We start from the raw sequence: 20,511 nt of genomic DNA on the forward strand, positions 1-20,511 counted from the left end.
CCTTCATATATAGCCACAATAACACATTATTGTGAAGCATACATTACAACCATACTGCCAAACCAAGGATTGTAATTGGTGGATTAGATAAATTTTTTAACTGAATCAGTATCAGGAAGCAAGAAGCATGCAGCTATAAATTGCCCAGCTTATAAGCCTTGTATTTTATAGACCGAAGGTTTCCATTGAGCTAACAATTTTGGTGGCATGCCAAGGTAGCACCATGGTATGCTGTTAAGCTTTCAATCTCTTGGAGTGAACCTAACAAGCAGATTGTAGTGTATTTAGCTCTGCAACAAGACATTGCCAGCATATAAAGAATTCCCGAAGTCTTTGGGAAACGATTTGGACTGGTGCATTTGTAATTGTTGCAAGCTCATCCTCAAATCTTTACACAACGAAGTTCGTGCATAATTGTCTTGTCTGCTATGTGAGTGTTGTGCCAATGAAGGGGACAGGAATATTCTAGTTGGGGCAGGGTTTCAAAATTAATGCCATGTTTCTGGCAATGCATGATCTTAAACTTGTTTTGATCAGTGGGTAATTGTTGGTCTTGTTTTGATCCAGTGGGTATTGTTCCAACATCTCATAGTGATACCAGCCATACTTGTGTTGAGATACCTGCAATTCCAAATAAAAAGAGGCTACTTTTTTTGGGCCTATTTCCCCACCTATCCCTTGTCCAAGCTTGCTGTGAGCGATACATCGTATTAGAATTTGTTTTTCCCATGAGCTTAGAGCATGTAGCATTGTCCTTATGTTAAAACTCTTGGCTAGTACAATTTTGTCTGTATCTTTCAAACTATTACTCACAATTGATGTGTTTGTGCAGTATTCTTGGGTCATGTTGTACAGATTAATAAAAAGAAACATTGGATGCACACCCCTGTTTGATTTTAATGTCAAAGATTTCATGTTACTCATTTGAGAGGTTTGGTCATGAGGCTTGTTAATGATGTGCAGGCATTTGCTCTTCCTTTGCCTTAATGAGTTTCCAGTGTGCATTCTGTTCATGTATAGGATTTTGACTTTTTGTATGTGCGCCTGCCTCTCGGTCATCTATTGTTCTGGACAACACTGGTTTGGTTTTTTCCCTATTGCAGGTACTTATACACAACATAATGCAGATTCAATCTGTTGGGAAGGAGCTTCGTGAAGCTCATGCTTTTTCCATATATTTAATGCAGCCCCTTGTTGCAACTTCACTTGGGTTGCTTGCATATAATTGGTACAAACTTAACACTGATCTCAAGGCTGTGCGCTAGTAAGCTTCCCAAGCTGGATGTTGAACTTGAATTTCTGTAGGTACCCATCATCTGTTTTTGTTGGTGACACATATACTTACTTTGCTGGCATGACATTAGCTGTGGTTGGGATTCTTGGGCATTTCAGGTCTGTTGCAACTTTCAAACTTTAACCCTTCTTTGAAGTTTGAAGATTTTTACTGGTAACTGTCCATTTGGTCCTATAACTGCTTCAAAGTTGCAACAATTTGCTGACAAGACACTGCACAATTTATGTCTGACATGGCATGCCAAATGGCATACTGTTTGATCTGTTTCTATTGCCGTCTTTTTGCAGTTATCTTTTCAGAGTATTTCACAGCACGATGGATGTGTACCTAATATGTTTTTGAATGCTATTGCAGTGAAACACTTATCCTGTTTTTAGTGCCTCAGGGCTTGAATTTCCTTTACTCGTTACCTCAGGTATATAACTTTGCGACATTATTACTATTTATGCTTTCTGGTAAGCTTCCAATTTGAAGGCGCTACTCAGTTTTTTGGTCTGTGAACAGCTCTTCAAGATTGTCCCATGCCCAAGACACCGACTGCCCATGTACGGTGGACTTTCGTCAGACTACTTATTAACTATCATTCAGTTTTGCATTACACACTCTTACAACCTTACTTGCCCTGGTCTTTTAATGTTATGTGGGTTTTCCATTTTAGAGACGTGTGTCTTGTGAACAATAAATCTGAAAGAGAAATCCTTTGTGCAGTGTTTTTATTAGTGTCCATAAAATTCCGATTAGTCAAGTGTTTTAAGATGTGGATATAGTTGGCCTTATTATACCTATGAGACTGTTGGTGACTTGATTTCTGAACTCCACAGCTTTGATCCTGAAACCGGACTTCTTACGGGCACGAAGGACATGAATCTTGTGAACCTATTCCTAAGAGTTTTTGGTCGTTGCAAAGAACAGCAGTTGCTAATCAGATTGTTACTGTTCCAGGCAAGTTTTGTTTGGCATGTTGATATTTATGCAATAACGGTTGGTCAATTCATCCTGAAAAGCTGGTTTGTTGCAGGTGTTTTGTTGTGCACTGGGATTTTATGTGCGATTTATCGTGACAGGCTGGTACAAGTGACTAAAGAGGGAATCCAGATGCAGTAGATTAAAAAAATTCAACCATGATATCACAGTCCGGGAGAGCAACTAATCAGCTTTGACTGATATTCTTCTCTCCAGGCTATTGTAAGATGGGCATTTTTGCAATCCAAAGCAAGCCCCCTGTATACCCGGCCATGATGCTCTAGTGAATGCATCTTCCGTGGCAAGTTCCTCTGGGTATCTCCCTACATGAGCTATATGTATCTAGAGTCCAGTCAGAGTTTGTGAACAGTCCTGGCAGAACCACTGCTCTGCTAGCAGGGCATCTGCAAGGATGAATCCTTTTTTTGTTGTCCTTCTTCCAGCAAGTGAACCCATCTGTAAAAAACGAGAAGTCTAGCAGTAGTGTGTGTGAATCTTCTGCCGAAGTACCATCGATCTGCTAGCTAGGCATCTGCATGGATGAGCCCGTTTTCTTGTATGGTCTTTTTCATTCTGCTGTCAATGGCGAGAGGTTCAGCAGCAAGATTGACCTCACGTGGATGACGAAAATATTTACAAATCAAAACGTGGGACTGCTGGTGGAAGAGCATGCTGATAACATAGCAGATACATCGATTAAGAAAATTTTCATACTTGCACGTGTGGTGTTGTGTATACGTTGAAGTTACAGTGCTTGCAGTTTTATTCTTGCCGACGTATCGTTCTTATTAAGTATATTAGGCTCTGGATTTGCTTTGACAGATGGAGATGCACGGGTGGAACCGTGGAGAGGGACTCTTTATCGCTCTGAATGGTCCTTCTGTGTTTTAAACATTGCTCCATTGATGTTGCCTAGCCATGTTGCCTCTGGTGTAATTTGCAATTTTGACTAGAATAAGAAAAGCGAGGTAACAAGTAGCATCCTGAAGTCTGAGAACTTGTTGACAGAGACAACAGAAAATGTTGGGTGGCTTTCGTTTACTAACAAGTTAGTGGTGATACATGTCCCAATGTCGATAGAGCGATTGCATGGGCTGGCACATGGCTATTTTTGGGCCACTCAGGACTCACAGGTGAGTGGGAATGATGAATCTCAAATGAAAAGTGTTTGAGAGAGAGAGAGAGAGAGAGAGAGAGAGAGAAACATCCTTTTGGATGCGTCAAAGGCATATAGGACAAAGAGACACACATTAAGGTTTTAGTTATAACACATCCACTCCGTGTTCATTGGCACAAAAAGGAATCTAGGGTGCTGTTGGCACCAAAAGAAAACCAAGTAGGAAAACTACAAAAGTTGCTAAAAACATCATGACCTTAAAGAACCTCGGTGCTTAGGCCTTTTGAACTTGTATTTGATGGCTTTCTTGCCTTGATAGATTGTCAATTTGCTTTCTATTCTAATAGCATTATCCTAGCAATTTCACTTGGTTGTCCTTTCCTTAGGCAACTTGGTGCTTAGGCTTTTTACTCTCCTCTATTATGGTTTTTTCACCTTGATAAATTGCCCATTTGCCCTCTTTTTTGGGTACTTTTATTTTGGCGATTTCACTTGGTCGTGCTTTGAGTCGTGGTGTTGCAAGTTCATTTGTGATCCATGTTTTAGTTTTCTTAAAGCATTTTGATTATTTTATTGTTTCAACTTTATCTTTCATATTTTCAAACTCCAAGGCGCTAAAATATTTTCTTGCTTGGTAATTTTCCATGGTATTATCTATTTGAATCCTTTTTCTACCCAATTGGCTTGAGTTTGGTCTCTACCATATATATGACTTTGAATATCCTTGGTAGTCTTTATCATCTAGTTCCTCTTATCTTTCTTCATGCGATTCATTATGGAGATCTCCTAAATGTGCATGGAATGTAATCTTCTTTTGTAGTGCAACTTCATTAACTATTGAAAAGAGTGAACATTATACCTTGCTTAGCAAGTCTCATTTATTGTTTCAAATTTCTTTTACACATCTTGCTCTTTGGTTGTCATTTCCTCAATTTTATCTTAAATCCTTTTATTAGTTGTAACACATTTTGTTGCCACATTTCCTTCTTAGCTTTGCCAAGTGCATAAGCACTTTGCAATGTCTTACAAAGCCATATTCTTTGGTTTCCAAGTTGCAAACTTGTTGATGTAAGTATTCCTTCCATGGGCTTGGATCTCAATTTTACTTGGGATGTGATGCCAAGATTGTTGAGAAAGTCTTTGGGTACAAGTGGCTACTAGGGCAAAGAGTTCAAGGCGTTGTCCTTGTGTTTAATGTGTGTGTGGAGAGAGGGAGAGAGAGAGTGAGAGAGAGAGTGTATCCATCAATTTGGTTGTCACCTCACAATCTCATTGTTTGACTTACATGTTGATCGGTCACCAATTGTAAAATAAACTACCATCCAATTTTATTTTAGATCCAATGATGTGGCACTATTTTCCCTTGGTATGTATAGAAAGGTACTAGTAGATCCATAAATTTTTTAGATGGTTGGGCATACATTGTAGCCAAATTTAATGGATTGATATTTGTAAATCTTCGTGACTTAATAAAGAGGAAAGCCTCTAAGCAAGTTTGTCCTTGCAACAATTTTTGCATGTTGGATCATATATTTACCTCAAAGAGCTTGTTTGAGTATGCAAACATACGAGGACCTAAGCTTTATTGTTGCTTTGTGGACTTGCAGAAGCCTTTGATATAGTGCCATAAGACTAGTGCTTCTTCACAGACCTTAGATGCTCAAGATACCATATGGGGGATTAGATTAGAGAAAATATGTACTCCAAAATGGGCCTTTAGATGACCTATTAATGACTTCTAATTTTAAAAGATTTGCAATGGACTAATTAAAAAGGGGTAGGGTATTGTTGGACCTCTTACAAGACATTCTAAATGGTCAGCCACTTCAATGTCAAAGTTATACTTACTTTTATGTTACACCATGTTTCCTCTTGGCTCACGTGTATCCCTCGTGTGCTCTCACATAATGTGTTTTACCAATCATTACACCTTGGTTTTTTCTCGTCTCAAACGTCATGCAATTTGTTGAGAAAAGGCTATCTCAAATCTCGTGGTGCTAAGGTGGGGTTGTTAAGCACGAAGTTGAGGAAGCTTGCACTTGATATGGTGGAGGAGAGAAAAAGCTACTGACTAATGCAAGCAGGTTGCAAGCCAGTCCAAAGGATGGGATCCCAACGGCACGGAGAATCTCAAAAGTTGGTCAGGGCACCATGCAAGCCAGAGGAGGAAGAAAGGCAGGCCTAGGACGCACGGGTAATGGAACCATGATCTACAAGATGTGGCGCTTCTCGATGACCAGGGATATGCAGCATACACTTGACACAGCAAGCGCCAAGGAAGCACGTGGAGGGCGGCAAGGCTAGATCGAATATACATGGATTTTGGCGCTAGGGTTCAAGAGGAGCTTCAGAGTGTCGAATGGAGTATTATTGTGGTATGCCGTAGCGTGTGGACAGAAGGAGGGCCCTCGCCCCTTCAAGCTCGATATCTTCTTTCTTCAAGGAGTAGCGCACTGCAAAATAGTCGACGAAAATCTAGACAGAAACGTAAGAAGAGGGATCTGCTAGAATTAGTGCATCGAGGCAATCACAACCTTCTCTAAAGGGTACGGGTGTAACAAGAAGGCTGGCACAATACAGATTGTGGTTGCATCGGCTGTAAAATTTCATTGTGCCATCATGGTGGCACTAGTGAGATTGATTGGACAAACATAGTACTCCTTAGGTTCTTGCTAGGGGTAGAAGACTTTGCTAAGTGCAAGAACACCACTGGTGGGTGGATGTAGGTCGTGTTTAGCTAAAGGCATGTTGGGATGTAGAGGGAGAAGGCCTTAACTAGTATTACTTCAATGTGCTAAACTTGAGCAAGTGGAAAAAGGACACTATAGTCAACATTGTCATTGGCAAAGGGAAGGCATGCACTGAGGACACCAAGATTGTAGAAGTTTTTGACGAGTTTCTATTTGGCATAGTGGGTAAGGCCCCATAATATAAGGAGTAGGTCCAACTTAAAATGGAAGTCATGCTTAGCTATGTGAAAAAAAGAACTCCCATGGATAAGAGTCTTCTCGTAGCAAGGCTACTTTTAAAGAGGAGCTCGAATTTGTGCCCAAGAAGAAAGAAGAAATTACTGAGCCTGGATGGAATCCTAGTCGAGTTCTATTAAGCAATGTGGCCAATTTTTGGCCAAGGATCTATGTAACATGCTGAATGGCGTGCAGAGTAAGGGTGAAATGATAGCTCAACATGAGAACAGTAGACTTACCAAGGTAATTCCAAAATCAATCAAGAAAGAGAAGCTATCCGATGGTCAAAACATTGTTTCTTTTTTTGGTTTGTTTTTGGCATGCTCTAGTTCCATCTTCATTCCACTGCACTCAAGGATAGAGTCGCTTTACGACTCCAACATTTCCTCCCACAATTGATCCACCCTAGGCAATACATGTTTATTCATGGAAGTCACATCCAAGACCCAATCCTCAATGTAATAGATCTCATGGATAGCCACCATGGATTTTGAGAAAACCTATGACCATCATACATGGGATTTATTACTACGGGTCTTGAAGGATATGTGATACATGTTGGGTTATTGTAGGATGGTGAGAGCTTTATTTTTCAATGCATCTACAAAAGTATCTATTAATGTTGTACCATTTGAAGGACTTGCTATCTAGAGATAAGTTAAATAGGGGTGCTCATTGGCACTCCTTTTGTTTGCATTGGCTACTCAGTTGCTTCTCATGGTGATCCATTGTAGAGCAAAGAAAGGCTTGATAAGGGGTCTCCTACTACCCCAGGGTGGCACATTCTTTGCTTATGTTTGTGAATGATAATTCCCATCTCATTGGCACCCCTTCTATTTGCATTGGCTACTCAATTGCTTCTCATTGCAATCCATTGTAGAGCAAAGCAAGACTTGATAAGGGGCCTCCTACTAACCCCCCAGGGTGGCACATTCATTGCTTATGTTTGTGAATGATAATTCCAATCTCATTGATGCTTTTGGGAATTCCATGGAGAACTTGTTGGAGGTCTACCATGATTTTACAATTGACTTTGGGATCTAGGATTATCCCCAATAAGCTAGAGATGGTTTACATATCTTGGGACCTCTCACACTGACATGGTTAACAACACTTGCGTGCAAACATGTATGATCACATGAGGTACTATGCTACCTAGGCTACCCTGTTAACTTTGGCATCCCCATGGCTTGGAGATTTGAATGGCTATTTGGTAGGATAAAGTTAAAGATGCAAAAGTGGAGTTGGGAAGCATTAGGGCATAACTAGCAAAATAACTATCCTCAAGTGTGTTATGACATCCTACATCATCCTCGAGTTGGGAAGCATTAGGGCATAACTAGCAAAATAACTATCCTCAAGTGTGTTATGACATCCTACATCATGTTCGATGGTGCTATTTTACCATTTAGCCAAACCAATTGGGCAACTTGGAATGGCTCTTCCATACATTCTTATGGAGCTATGATAATAAAAGAAGCTGGCCCTTGATTACTTAGGCTTAGATAATGACGCCATAAGAGAAAGGATTATTTGGGCTAGAGACACTAATCAACAAAATAGAGTGCTTCAACTTTACAACATTATAGAAGCTTGACTAGTTCCAACCACCATGGTACTCAATTGCACATTGTGTAGTAGTTGATGCTAAGATCCTTGATTTGATTCTTTAATCAGCTTAGTTGGTCTAGGCTATATATTAAAATAAGTGTTTTGAACACACTCAAGATTCTAGTCTCCTCTAAGTTGAGGGCAATCTCAAAGAAAGCTAAGTGGGTGGCGAACAACAAGGGTGAGGCCTCACTAATCCAATCAATGTGGGTGTAAACAGTGGCCCATGAAGATGATTTCGACCCACTTGGCTTTATGTGATTTATTTTTTGAAAGATTTTCTGGTTTTCTTTATCATGCACAAAATAGGAGAACACGATAAAACTTAGTTTTGTTGTTTCTTCCTTATATGGAGTCAAAATTTAAATCTTCAGAGTCATTTTGGGGTTGATGCATGTTTTGGACATAATTGCGATGCCAAAACATCATGATTCGACATACAAATTTTTCTCGATCAATTGCAACAAGCTATAAGAAACCTCTCAAACCACAACACTTTGTAGTTTGATTAATATTTGTATTGATTTTGAAGTTAGACATATCATATGAATGTGAATAGCTATGTAATCAACATTCCATCATGTAGAATGGCAAACCATGGCTTTTGTCATGGGGAAGGTTGGGCCCTATTGTAGGTTTTTTCTTATTCTAAATTTGTTAACTTATTCCATTCTTTTATGTTTCACAACATTGTCTATATTTAAAATTCAGGAAGCTAGACTCACCATGTGGTCCATTCTGCAATAGGATAAGTAACTATCATTTGTAACTAAGCATATAGAACTTAAGTGCAACCATCAACCATTTTTCTCCTCATAGCAAAGATCAAACACAAATATTCAAATACCATTGATTGATTACATAGATGTCTAGGAGACAACCACTCTTGAGATCAACAATACTCAACAACATGTATCAAACACAACAAAGACAAAAGAGACAATAGGATTGGAGTAGAAACCATAGAGAATATAAAAAAGGAGACTTAGTCAACATTTACTTGCTCATCTATCGACCAAGACTCAAGGCAACAACCCATGTGAAGTGCATCAAGCCTTATTTCCAACCATTCAGCATTGCATATACACAGACATAGCCACAAAATGAGCCCATACATATGAGACCAAACATCTACAAAGAGGACCCAAGGCAACAACCCATGTGTAGTGCATCGAGCCTTATTTCCAACCATTCGTCATTGCATACACAGACATAGCCACAAAATGATCCCAATCTAAGAATAACAATACCAAATCCCACATAGCTACATATAACAAAATGTAAAAATCTTCATGAGTATCTAGAAACATTTTAGCCAGGCAAAGACAATAACTTAAACAATCAAAGGCATCACAATAGACCCACGATACCCAACATCCAAATGCAATGCAACTTTGCATTGCAATAGCATAGACATCCATGCAACACCAATAATTGCCTCATAGCAATATCAACACGGCCTCCAATTATGTCGATAGATGGGTATTAATGCTGAAAATAGGCATCCAATATAGCTTGATATAATGGAAAAATGGAAAGAAGAACCTGGGTGTGCCAAAACAACCCCATAGTATTACAAAAATTGAATCAACTCACCTCAAGGATAACCACATAAGGAATATGCCACAAAATGTCCCGTTCCCTTTTTGGCAAGCACTGTCATAGGCCATATGATGTGGCAAAATATGCTAGTTAGGTGGCCACATGGCCCCAACTAGTCTTGGGACTATCTCCCACAGGGTCATGAGGACCCTCAAAAGTTGGGATCTCTGATCAAAACTGCATCCAATACCAACGTGCAATTAATGGCCACTTTTTCAAAAAGTAAACCTAGTCAAATATGTAAACCTAGCTTGTTGAAAAATGACTACCGAGACATTATTATTGGAAAATGGCCTACTAAAAGTAATTGCTACAAAATACCTTAAAACTTATCAATATAACATGTGGACAATATACATTTTAATGGTTAAAAGCTTGCTTCACATTCATGAGGTAATAAACCCTTTAAACTTTTTCTCTTTGTTACTTAAGTTTTTTATTTCTCCATAGAACTTTTAATACTTAAACTTTACATTTTATAAGTTTACCTTTTTGTCTTGAAACCCCCTTCGAAGCTTTCAAAATCCCTTTGGAAAGTTTGACTTTTTCGTCTTAAACCTTTTGTACAATTTTTTTTTCTTTCTTATCAAGAAAGTCTTAAAATCTTTGAATATGGTAGCTCATTTGTAGAAGTCTAAATCTCTTTCAAAAAATAAAAAAGTTTTAATAAATTAGCTTGTTTTTAGAAAATTTGGTAAAAGATTCCATAGTATTAGACATTGTGTTTCTATCAGTCTAGAATCCACTAAAGCATCTCAAAATATGTGCATCCAAGAAATGGTTAATGAATGTTTGCATATAACTTATGCCTCCATCATTAGAGCTAGAGATCCTTTGGTTTTCATGTGCATCAAAAGCATGTAAAAGTATGCTTGACTTATACAAAAATGGCTAAGATGCCAATAAAACCACCTAAATTATGAGTGTGGATTTGTGCACCAACACAATGCTCAACCTGGTGATATTGTGTAGTATCAAATGTAAAAGTATGCTACACTTTGACTATCACTAATCCCACTCATAAATGAAGCTCAACACTAAAAGTTGATAGATGTAAAAGTATGCTACACTTTGACTATCACTAATCCCACTCATAAATGAAGCTAGACACTAAAAGTTGATAGACGTAGCTTGACAATAAATCTTGCAATAGACTCACCATCAGAAATAACATGGGCCACACAAACAAACATGTATTACATACAAGATATTATGCAAACATGATACACCGAATATTATGATCCTCTTGTGTGCAATGGGTTTGTTGCCTATTTATTAACGAACACACCATTTGAAATAGTGGTCTAATCTCAAAACACAAAGCTTTTATGGTAGATGTCTATAGGACTAGTATTGTCCAAGCATGTACCCTTGGATCCAATGTGCACTATCACATTTTACTCATGATTTTCATTAATACCTAATGTTGTTTTAAATTGATTTATTAGACCTTTATTAGATGTGGATTTTTAGTATGCCACCTTTGCATGGCCATACAAACATCATTTTCAATATATATATATATAATAATGACAACCACACTAATGGTTCCACACATGAGATTGTCAAAATACAGTCGTACTTTTAGAACATGTAATATATTATCTTATTAAACTATCTACTACTTGTGTCTTGGAGAAACATGAGTAGTAGAAACAACCTTAGAAGAGGAATCAAAAGCTTCTATACCTTCATCAAACCCAACTTAAAATTTGTATAACTATGGCCTAAAGACAAATAAATTAGTATCTTATGCCCATGGTATGAGTTGTATAGATTATCTTGCTCACTTGGCCATCAAAAAGTGTGATATTTGCAACATTGTCTTGATGAGTTGCCAACCAGAATGTGCTTTTAAATTATGGTTAATTTATACAAAAAGATAAGGCACAAAAAAAATCTAATTATATGGTATATAATAATTCAATGCATTTAATTGGTATATGCATAGGCTAACGGGACCAATTATGAGATGAGTGTCAAAAAGCAAACACCTTGGGCCTAGTGATGTTTCAAAGAAAAGGAAATATGTTGAGAATTTGATTAGGTGATATTGATGTGTCCTTATATTCTAATGTAGCTAATGCATTCTTTTCTATAGGGAGTTCACATACCTGGACATTTCGGATTTATATAAGGTGTGATAGATGAAAGGTTGAGCACAAGGTGGAAGCACGAGTAGAAGCAATAATTAAGCAAGCGCTATAGAGGTTCAAGCAAGAAGAGAGAGATCAGTATGCGGAAACTCCAATAGTCACAATGTGTGACCTGCCTTCCCTTATTCTGTTACCACTAAAAGAATAAAGAATAAAGAATAAAGTGATAGTGATGGGTGTCTGCCACCTGCAGTGTACATGTGTGCAAATACTGTATACAAGTAAATTTAAGTTGCTAGGCATAAGCGACCTTTAACCCCCAATAACCTTCCACTTAAAGGCAAATGTACCTTAGTGAGGAATCAAAGAAAAATGAGAAAAGTACAATATGTACATAGAGTACAATAAGATGAGGAAAGACACAATCTCATCCTACACCCATCAACTTCCTAAGGAAGGCATATTGTTCCACTAGGCAACTGTTATTGAATAGATCTGTACGTTTCTATCCATAGGGATCTTAACAAGCTCAATGGAATCGTCCTCTAACCACCTCTCTGATGAAGTGATAGCATGTCTCAATATGCTTTGTTTTCGCATGGAAGATCGGATTATGGGCCAATTGAATTAAACTTGTCAAATTCAAAGGTAGTGCAAAAGTCATAGTCATTCCACGACCTGCAACTAGATGGCCTAACCATAGGGACTCCTTGCAAGCCTTAGCAACACTGCAGTGTACTCAACCTCAGTAGTAGACAAAATCATGCATTTCTACATCCTGGACATCCAAGAGATAACATCTCCAGTAAAGATAGCAAGTTGTCTCACTAGGGCCGGTTGTGCTATGACAAGAGGCTCATTTTGAAAGATCAACTTGTGTATCTCAATCACCTACTCTAGTCTTGTATACATCTTTTCCTCCTAGAAAATAACACCATGGATGTAAATAACATTTCAATCTTGCAGATCCCAAAGATGATAGCCAATCTCACATGCATTCATATATCCAAGAAAGATGCATTTGACAAACTTCGAATCCAACTTATTACGTTTGTCCTTGGGAATATGGAAGAAAGTCTCACATCCAAAGACTTGTAAGTGTGCATATGTGGGATGTTTACTAGGCCATATCTCCTCTACAACTCTACCACAAAGAGTGGTGCATTGGGATCTAGTAATAAGATGCACAACCGTAGTAAGTGTCTCACTCAAAAAATGTTTTGGTAAGCCTATTTGACTAAGCATACTACATACTCTTTCCTGAATGGTCTTGTTCATATGCTCTACAATACCATTTTGGGATGGGGTGATCAATTAACACTTAATATCCCTCTCATAACATAGCTATTCAAAAGCCTTGGAAGTGTATTCATCCCCAATGTTAAATAATAGCCATTTCAACCTATATTCATAGTAATTCTCAACCATGGTAAGAAAGCATTGAAACGTAGACAAAACATCCGATTTTTACTTAATCGGATAAGCCCAAACCTTATGCGAATAATCATCTACGAATATAACAAAATACTTTGCACTACCAAAGGACTAACAAGGCATGTGGCCACAAATTTCTGAATGCACAAGAGCCAAAGGCTCACTCACATGTGTACAACTAAATTTCTTATGTGAATTACGAGTCTGCTTGCCATACAAGCAATGATCACATGAATCAAAACAAGAATAATTCAAGGATGCAAGATACTCCAAATAGGTCAATACTTTCATTCCTTTCAAAGACATGTACCCAAGGCAAAGATACTATAAAGATACATGTGAAAGATTGGATACAACCATAACATGATCAGTAGACCCAGAAACAAGCAAAGGGTAGAGGATGCCAATGATATCCAATGCAGTGCCATCTTCCAATCTAACAAAACTCGTAACATCCTATAGTTATGAAACTAATGGTGATGGAGGTAACATAGAATGAAGCCTTCAAATCAAGTAGCCAACATTGAGAATAAGTAGATGGAGTACCAGTCAACTAAACAACATCAAGTAATGAAGCAACAAGAATACAATCATTAGAACTGTACTCTAAGGCATTTATCTCATCTATCTTTACATTGGACATAGGTATAGTTTTAGTGGACTTTGCATTTTTTTGTAAATTTTGCTTGCCTTGTCATTGCATCTATCATTGCATATTTTATGGCATTGTGGCTCAATGTGACTCTACTACCCATGATAATGATATGTCAAAGAGGACTATGACTGCATGACTTACTATGAGATTGCCTACGAGATTAAGACTTGCCACCATTTCCACCAGTTCTACCTCTAGCAATAAGTACATGAGAAGTGCGGGCTTCATCAATATTCTTCCTCATTAAGGGAGTTTTGAGGTCTCAAAAGTGCCTTTTAGATAATGTAGACAGAGAGTGCTCTAAACCAATGGGAGAAAAGCCTCCATAATCAAAGTTCTATTTTTAGAAAAGTAAAAATTAAATTTATAAATAGATATGAATATAATATTACTATAATTTTTTATTATAAATATCTATTTTCATCATCGCGTAATTGTGATTATGCCATCCTTTACATTATTGACATAGAGTCTTGGCTACTTTGTATTAATGATATATTTGAGATTATATAATAATTATTTTTTGGCATTTTTCTTCAATGATCAACATTTATTACTAGTCGACTAGCATTTTTTGTCTTCTTTGGATATCAAGTCGACCAATTTTTTGGTGTCATGGCTATTTATAGCCAACCTCTCCACTTGGTAGACACACACTCTCTTGAGTCTTCAGTCTTCCCTTTGCAGGTGCACAGTCTGACACTTTGACTCTCTGTGCTTGGTGGTGTTGCCATTGTCATCAACTTGATTTCGTGCCCTCAATGATACTTTGGGCTGCATGCAGCAGGGATTGATCAATCCACCATCATTGAATCGACATCGTTCTTTAGTCATAGCAATATTCTTCCCTCATCTTCTGCTTCCTCTCTCACTCTCTTTCTACTTCTCTTATGTTCGTGTTTCTCTTCTATTGTAGATTCTCACGTGGCATCCCCTAAGTGAGGACACAATCTAGATATTTCTTGTAGAAGAGCAAGTTTTCATCACAGAGGAGGAGTCCAGATTTCCTAAATGCAAAATTTCAACCTATGCTTACTGCCCGCATAGGTGGTCCATTGCCCATTTGTACCCCTAAGTAGCCAGTGAAAGTCTAGAGAGACCAGACGACAACTTTTTGGCATCAAACAGCTCCAACTTTTACATTTTGCTCAAAATGCAAAATTACATTTTTGCAATTGCTTCCTTCTTGGTCCAAGCAACAACATTTTGTTACATGTGACTGCTCCATGAGCCTTGGAGACAATTTCTTGCTATAGGTGACAACTTTTTGTACATGCAATAGCTTCCTGGTGGCAGCAAAGGTGATAGTTGTTTCTATGTTAAACACAGACTTTTGGGTGATTGCAAGTTCAAAGATGTCTTTCTAGCTTACAAGCTTTCATGACTCAGAGGAGGAGGAACTTCTTTCCAAACACTCTTCTCAACGGGGACATGATTATAGTTGGCATGAGGAGTCCCTCATTTGCACCCATCCCCCTTCTATTCATCTTTCACAGAAGGCTCCATCCTCAATGAAGATCCAGATATCTATTACTATTGACTACGAAATTCACCAGCGATGGAGTTGGAGTGGTGAGGGAGAGATCGGTGCACCTGGGGATCGCCGAATGCGATGTCACTCCGTGCCTTGGTCGATCGGACAGTTGCCAAGCTCGCTCTCTCTCTCTCTCTCTCTCTCTCTCTCTCTCTTTCTCTCTCTCTCTCTCTCTCAGCTGGGTGCAAATGAGGATTCTCTTGCCCTTCCAGAACTTATACCCTGCTGGTCCTTCCCTGAACACTACAGATCACTCTCCTAGCGTTTTCTACACATTTACATGCGCATTTTCTCCATTTTTCCCCTGTTTTTCCCGATTTTCTCCCTGTTTCATAGCAGCAACCCTCTGCCTCTCGGGTGTGATTTCCTACTGTTAACCTACCCTAAACACAACATAGATCGAAAGTAAAACACTGAACTAATTTCTCCATGTTTTCCAATCATCAAACAACCAGAATATCCCAAAATACTTACCTGTTCTGAAGATCGAAAACACCCAACTTCCTACCTATCTCAAGCTCCGTTTCGGGGATGAATACCCTACTTCGATGCTTGATATGAGGCGCACAAGTGCTCAAGCTTGAATCCATGGTCCCGGCAACGGAACCAAAATGTGGGAGCTTTCGCTCAATCGCCAAGACCCACGGACCGCCTATTGTTTCAAGCGTTTCAAGCGAGCTCTAATGGCTATCTCTCACCTAGCCACTGCGCCGTCGATCCTACAAGTGTTGTGAGTTTACCTTGATGCCAGATCGAGTACCCTCCTCTCTCTTGCACTCTGGTGGCTCCACGACTCTTGATGCTAGCTCAAGCATCCCCAAGCCTCCTCCATCTCCAAGCTCCATCCTCCATAGCCGCGCGCGCAAGAGAAAAAGAGAGAAGAGAAGAGAAGAAGAGGAGAGGAGATGGTGAAGAGCTTCACCCTCTTGATCCCTCACTCTCACACACACTCACTCCCTCACACTCTCACACTCCCTCTCTCAAGAGCATACACAAGCAAGGAGGGGAGAAGAAGAGAGGAAGAAGAAGACTCTTTTTGCCACACACCAAAGAATGAGCTTCTCATTCACTTTTCAACTTTATATACATGCCCTAATTTCCACGGGCGGTCATCCCCCTTGTTTACATGGCCGGCCATTAGCCTAGGCCCCTTTTCTCATTGTCCTTCTATCTTCCTAGCTTCCTTTCCACCACCTGTCTATATTTACAAATTACACGGGTGAGAGCCCGACGCTCTTTTACAAGATTTCACGATGCGCCTTTTTATTTTAAAATGCGCCTTTTTCCCCTTTTGCATTTTCCTTGGATTTTTAAGGTTGCCCTTGCCCTTTTGGTCTTCTTTCCTCTTCTTTCTTCAGTCGGGCTACCTTTTTTCCGCCTTTGCCCTGCGTCTTTCCCACTTTTTTTTGCTTTCCTTGTGTTGGGGTTAACACCCCCCCTCCCGTCTCCCTCTCTGTCGCATTGTTGCATGTAAAACCATCAGTATCCACCTGTGGGTCCACCTTAGCTTCAAAACACATGCAATGTGCTGCCTGATGCCCAAAGTCATGGCATCGCAAGCACTAAATAGGCTACCCTATCACAATAACCTACTACCTGAAAGACTATCTTCATGCCTCAATCTCAAGAAACTCAAGTATGTTCTTTGGATCTTTCATAGCCATTCGTAACTTCAAGACTCTTATAGGCTGTCACTACATCCGCAAAAAATTCTTTGATATTTATTGAGTAGTAATGACAAGTGTTGCAAGCTTTGTATACCGCTTTGAGATAGTCATCCGCAGTGTTGACTAGCTCCTTCCTATACGAGGACTAGAGAGTGTATGGTCTAAAGAGATAAGGGCTGAAGTATGAGGTGAGTTAATTCCCATGTTTATTTCAAAAAAATTACTATTATTTTCAGCAAGGGAGGTTCATTGGGTCAGTTAGAACTAAGGGTGCTATTGCAAGCACTTGGCAGACTGTTTGGGAGGCGCAAAAAGCTAGTTCAGGGGTGACTAGGGGACATAGTTTCGATCTATTCATGCTCCTTTGTCCTTCTACCACTGATCGCTGTGGAATTGCACGTTTTTGGGGCTGAATTTCAAGTTTTACACTAGCAAGCATCCTTGCATGCTCAATTTCCCATTGGGATTTGATTGACAAGTAGGAAGCGGTTGACTAGACAATGTCTAGTGAAGAGGTTGCCTTTTCGAGTTTGGAGGGATGGCTTGCATGTGGTTTGTGGCCTACCTCCTTGTGCTGGAGATCACCAAGTCATCTGTGAGGATTCCACTTTAAAGTTGAAGGGGGTAGCTTGCAACCTTGCGAAATCGCAAGTAGGTGGCGACCTCTAGCTACACCACACTGCAAACCACTACCAACAATTGGAAAACCTTCATGAGGTTTGATTGAACTCATGTGATGGATTGAGTACCTCGTGGGTAAGGGTTGAGTACTTACAAACTCTCAAGACAGTAGGATCGCCATTGAACTCTAATGCATCCACTTATTCCAACCCCCTCAAGTCACACTTGGACTATGATTTTATAGGCAAGACAGAACCCCATGGAGGTCATCTACCACCACATGTTTCTCAACACCTTGAGACTTAGTGCTCATTGTTTCAGTTATCCAAGAGACACTCTCTTGAAGTAAGTTGGAAGCCTTGACTCACCTTTGAGCACAATAGAACCGAGAAAACCTTTTGACCAAAGGCAACACAAGTTGGGCATAACCATATGGAGCACTAGATGATCATTTCGCTAGAGACAACCCTCATCTCCAATAAGAAATGTCTTTCATCCCTGAGAGAGACCTTATTTTCTAATCATATCTAGAGGCAAGTGTCACTCCATCATTGGTAAGCATAGGTACTACTCTTCAAGGGGTGAAGAGACATATGCTCTCATACTAGTATCCATTCAACTTTGCTTGTGAATTCCATTGTCTTGAACAAGACCTTGTCATGAGTGCATAGATGAGGCTTACTAAGCCGTATTGACCATACACCAAGGTCATGGGACTGACCAATAGTGTGTGGTGCATCACCGCCATAACAACTTGAGTACATGATACAATGGGTTGAAGGGATGAATCCCAATAATCCACCTTGAGCATGCCGACACTAGTGCATGAGACTAGTGGCCCAAGAACTAGCAACGACATTGCCTTGGGGATGATTTCAAGAGCCTTGACTTACCGATAATTGATCATTTTGATTACCGGGAGTAGATGGGGTTACCATCTTGAATTGTGCTATGGGAAGAGAACTCTAAGACGTGGACATTATTGGAAGTCTTTATTTTGTCTCAAGGATTCCTTGCACCCCTTGGGGAGAAGAACATTGTAACTAACAAAAAATCGACCATAGAAAGGACATACCATTTCAAGGACCATAACACGGTGTCGCACATGGTACGCGCGGGAGTTCGTGAAAGTCGCTTGCCGCAAGGACGCTTGGCAAGATGGGAGCAAAAGATAAGAAGAGTACTGAAATCAAGATAAATACATGGAGTAAAAGAATGGTTAAGATTCCCATTCCATCGATTAGATATGTCGGCATAATAAGGAGAAGTAGAAACAAAATTTTCAATCTTCTTGATATGTTCTCATAGATTTCTTGATTGTTACACATAAAGAATAGAATAGATGAAGATCAATGAATCAATTCACAAGATAACTTCAAAGTTTGAGAGCATAATTTGTCATGAATATGAGAGTTGAAAGTGTTTTTGATAGTGTAGATAGGGCACTTCCAAGTAATAAGGTTCCGTCACCCAAACCATTAAAGGTTTGATTACTGCAACAGGTTTGTCACCCCATTCCATTCACCATAACTAGACATAAAGCTCATCATCAGCAACAGGTTTGTCACCCCATTCCATTCACCATAACTAGACATAAAGCTCATCATCAACTGTGTCTTCTTCTCTCAAGTAATTTGTCTCTCTTCTTGCAACCCATATTATAAAGTTTGCCACTAATACTCGTTAGCCTCGTAGTTCTTTTACATCCTCCGAGAGCTAAAATAAGCTTGTCCACATTTGCAAAAGTGACAGTAAATGATTTGAGGAACAAGCCATAATGAAGAAAATGCCAATTGGATAAGCTCTTGTGTTGCTTCCTCCCTTGCCGCAGGTGGTTTTTCGAGCTCCACAAGGTGACGATTCAGTCCACCACCTTTCAGCATCACATACCTCCAATTTTCACTTCTTTGTGCAACTTGATGTTTATGTGGATTCAGCTTTGCTCCAATTCGTGGCTTAATCTACATCAACTGTCAGCCGTTACTTCTCACACACACACATTCTCACAGGTTGCCAGCTTGATATTGCAAGACGCGCACTGCACATCTTCCATGGATCTTCCACAGGGATATGGTTTTTGTAATGAGTGTTAGGAATTTCGAGATTAAGACGACTCTATTCCAGCGAGACTGGGGAAAAGAGCAATGACGATAGTTCGTTGATAAGCAACGAGATGGCGAACAAGTCGGCATTTTTTACGACAGATGGCGGGGCGAAATCATATTGTCAGAGTTCCGAGGGTGACGACTGCAGTCGAAGCTGATTTTGGAGGAGAGGTCGACATGCCTTCTTTGAGAGTGGAGACTGTCCAATTTCTATACGCTACTTATCAGCATACTACGCTGATTGCTTAACGATCGTCTCGTCATCGACACGCTGCAGTGCCACCATTGTCTTTTCATCTTCGTCTTCCTCTGCTGCCTCCTCAGAATTCACCCTCCCCTCATCACCTTCGTCTTTTTCTCCTTCGCCTTCTTCATCATCTTCTTTGTCGTCGCTCGTTCGTCGTCACAGCTTCATCTTCATCTTCATCTTCGTCCTGCGTTGTCTCGTTCCTCCCCTTCGCACGTCTTCTGCAGGCTTGTCGATCGTCGTCGGCTTTAAGATGTCAATCTTTTCTTTACAAGGTGCGCCCCTACGAGTTGTGGCTCCTGTCTAAGACCAAAAGGATGAGCATGCGCGTTGATGTGCCTATCCATCGTTAAATGTCTCTTTGAACCTGCATGACCTATCAGAGCTACAGATCATACTGCTCTGAAGTTTTTTCTTGAAGGAATTTTAATTGGAAAAGCTAGTTGATTCTCCTCATGACCCAAAAAATGTTGTTGAATGAAGACCCTCATTTATATTCAATGAAAATTTCCTATTCCTCATAACAGTCCGCTTGGAAGCCTCTAGCATCGGAAGCAACTGTAGGAGACCAAGGATCAAGGGCATGCAACCATTCAAGG

General features: G+C 39.7%; 1 protein-coding gene across 1 annotated transcript in view; it reads left to right on the forward strand.

The window, feature by feature from the left end:
- LOC148040835 (uncharacterized) overlaps positions 1 to 2,978 on the forward strand; it is a 28,607-nt gene extending 25,629 nt beyond the window's left edge. Inside the window, exons 6-11 of the mRNA XM_087668670.1 lie at positions 1,104 to 1,228; positions 1,306 to 1,392; positions 1,649 to 1,709; positions 1,799 to 1,839; positions 2,116 to 2,236; positions 2,313 to 2,978. Of these exons, the coding sequence (XP_087524796.1) occupies positions 1,104 to 1,228; positions 1,306 to 1,392; positions 1,649 to 1,709; positions 1,799 to 1,839; positions 2,116 to 2,236; positions 2,313 to 2,372 (495 nt within the window). The 3' untranslated portion in view covers positions 2,373 to 2,978. The remainder of the gene's footprint in view (positions 1 to 1,103; positions 1,229 to 1,305; positions 1,393 to 1,648; positions 1,710 to 1,798; positions 1,840 to 2,115; positions 2,237 to 2,312) is intronic.
- Positions 2,979 to 20,511: the final 17,533 nt, after the last annotated feature.

Source organism: Lygodium microphyllum, chromosome 1 (assembly GCF_053477565.2).
Source record: "Lygodium microphyllum isolate KBCC chromosome 1, Lygodium_microphyllum_v1.1.10, whole genome shotgun sequence".
Taxonomy (NCBI): Eukaryota; Viridiplantae; Streptophyta; class Polypodiopsida; order Schizaeales; family Lygodiaceae; genus Lygodium; species Lygodium microphyllum.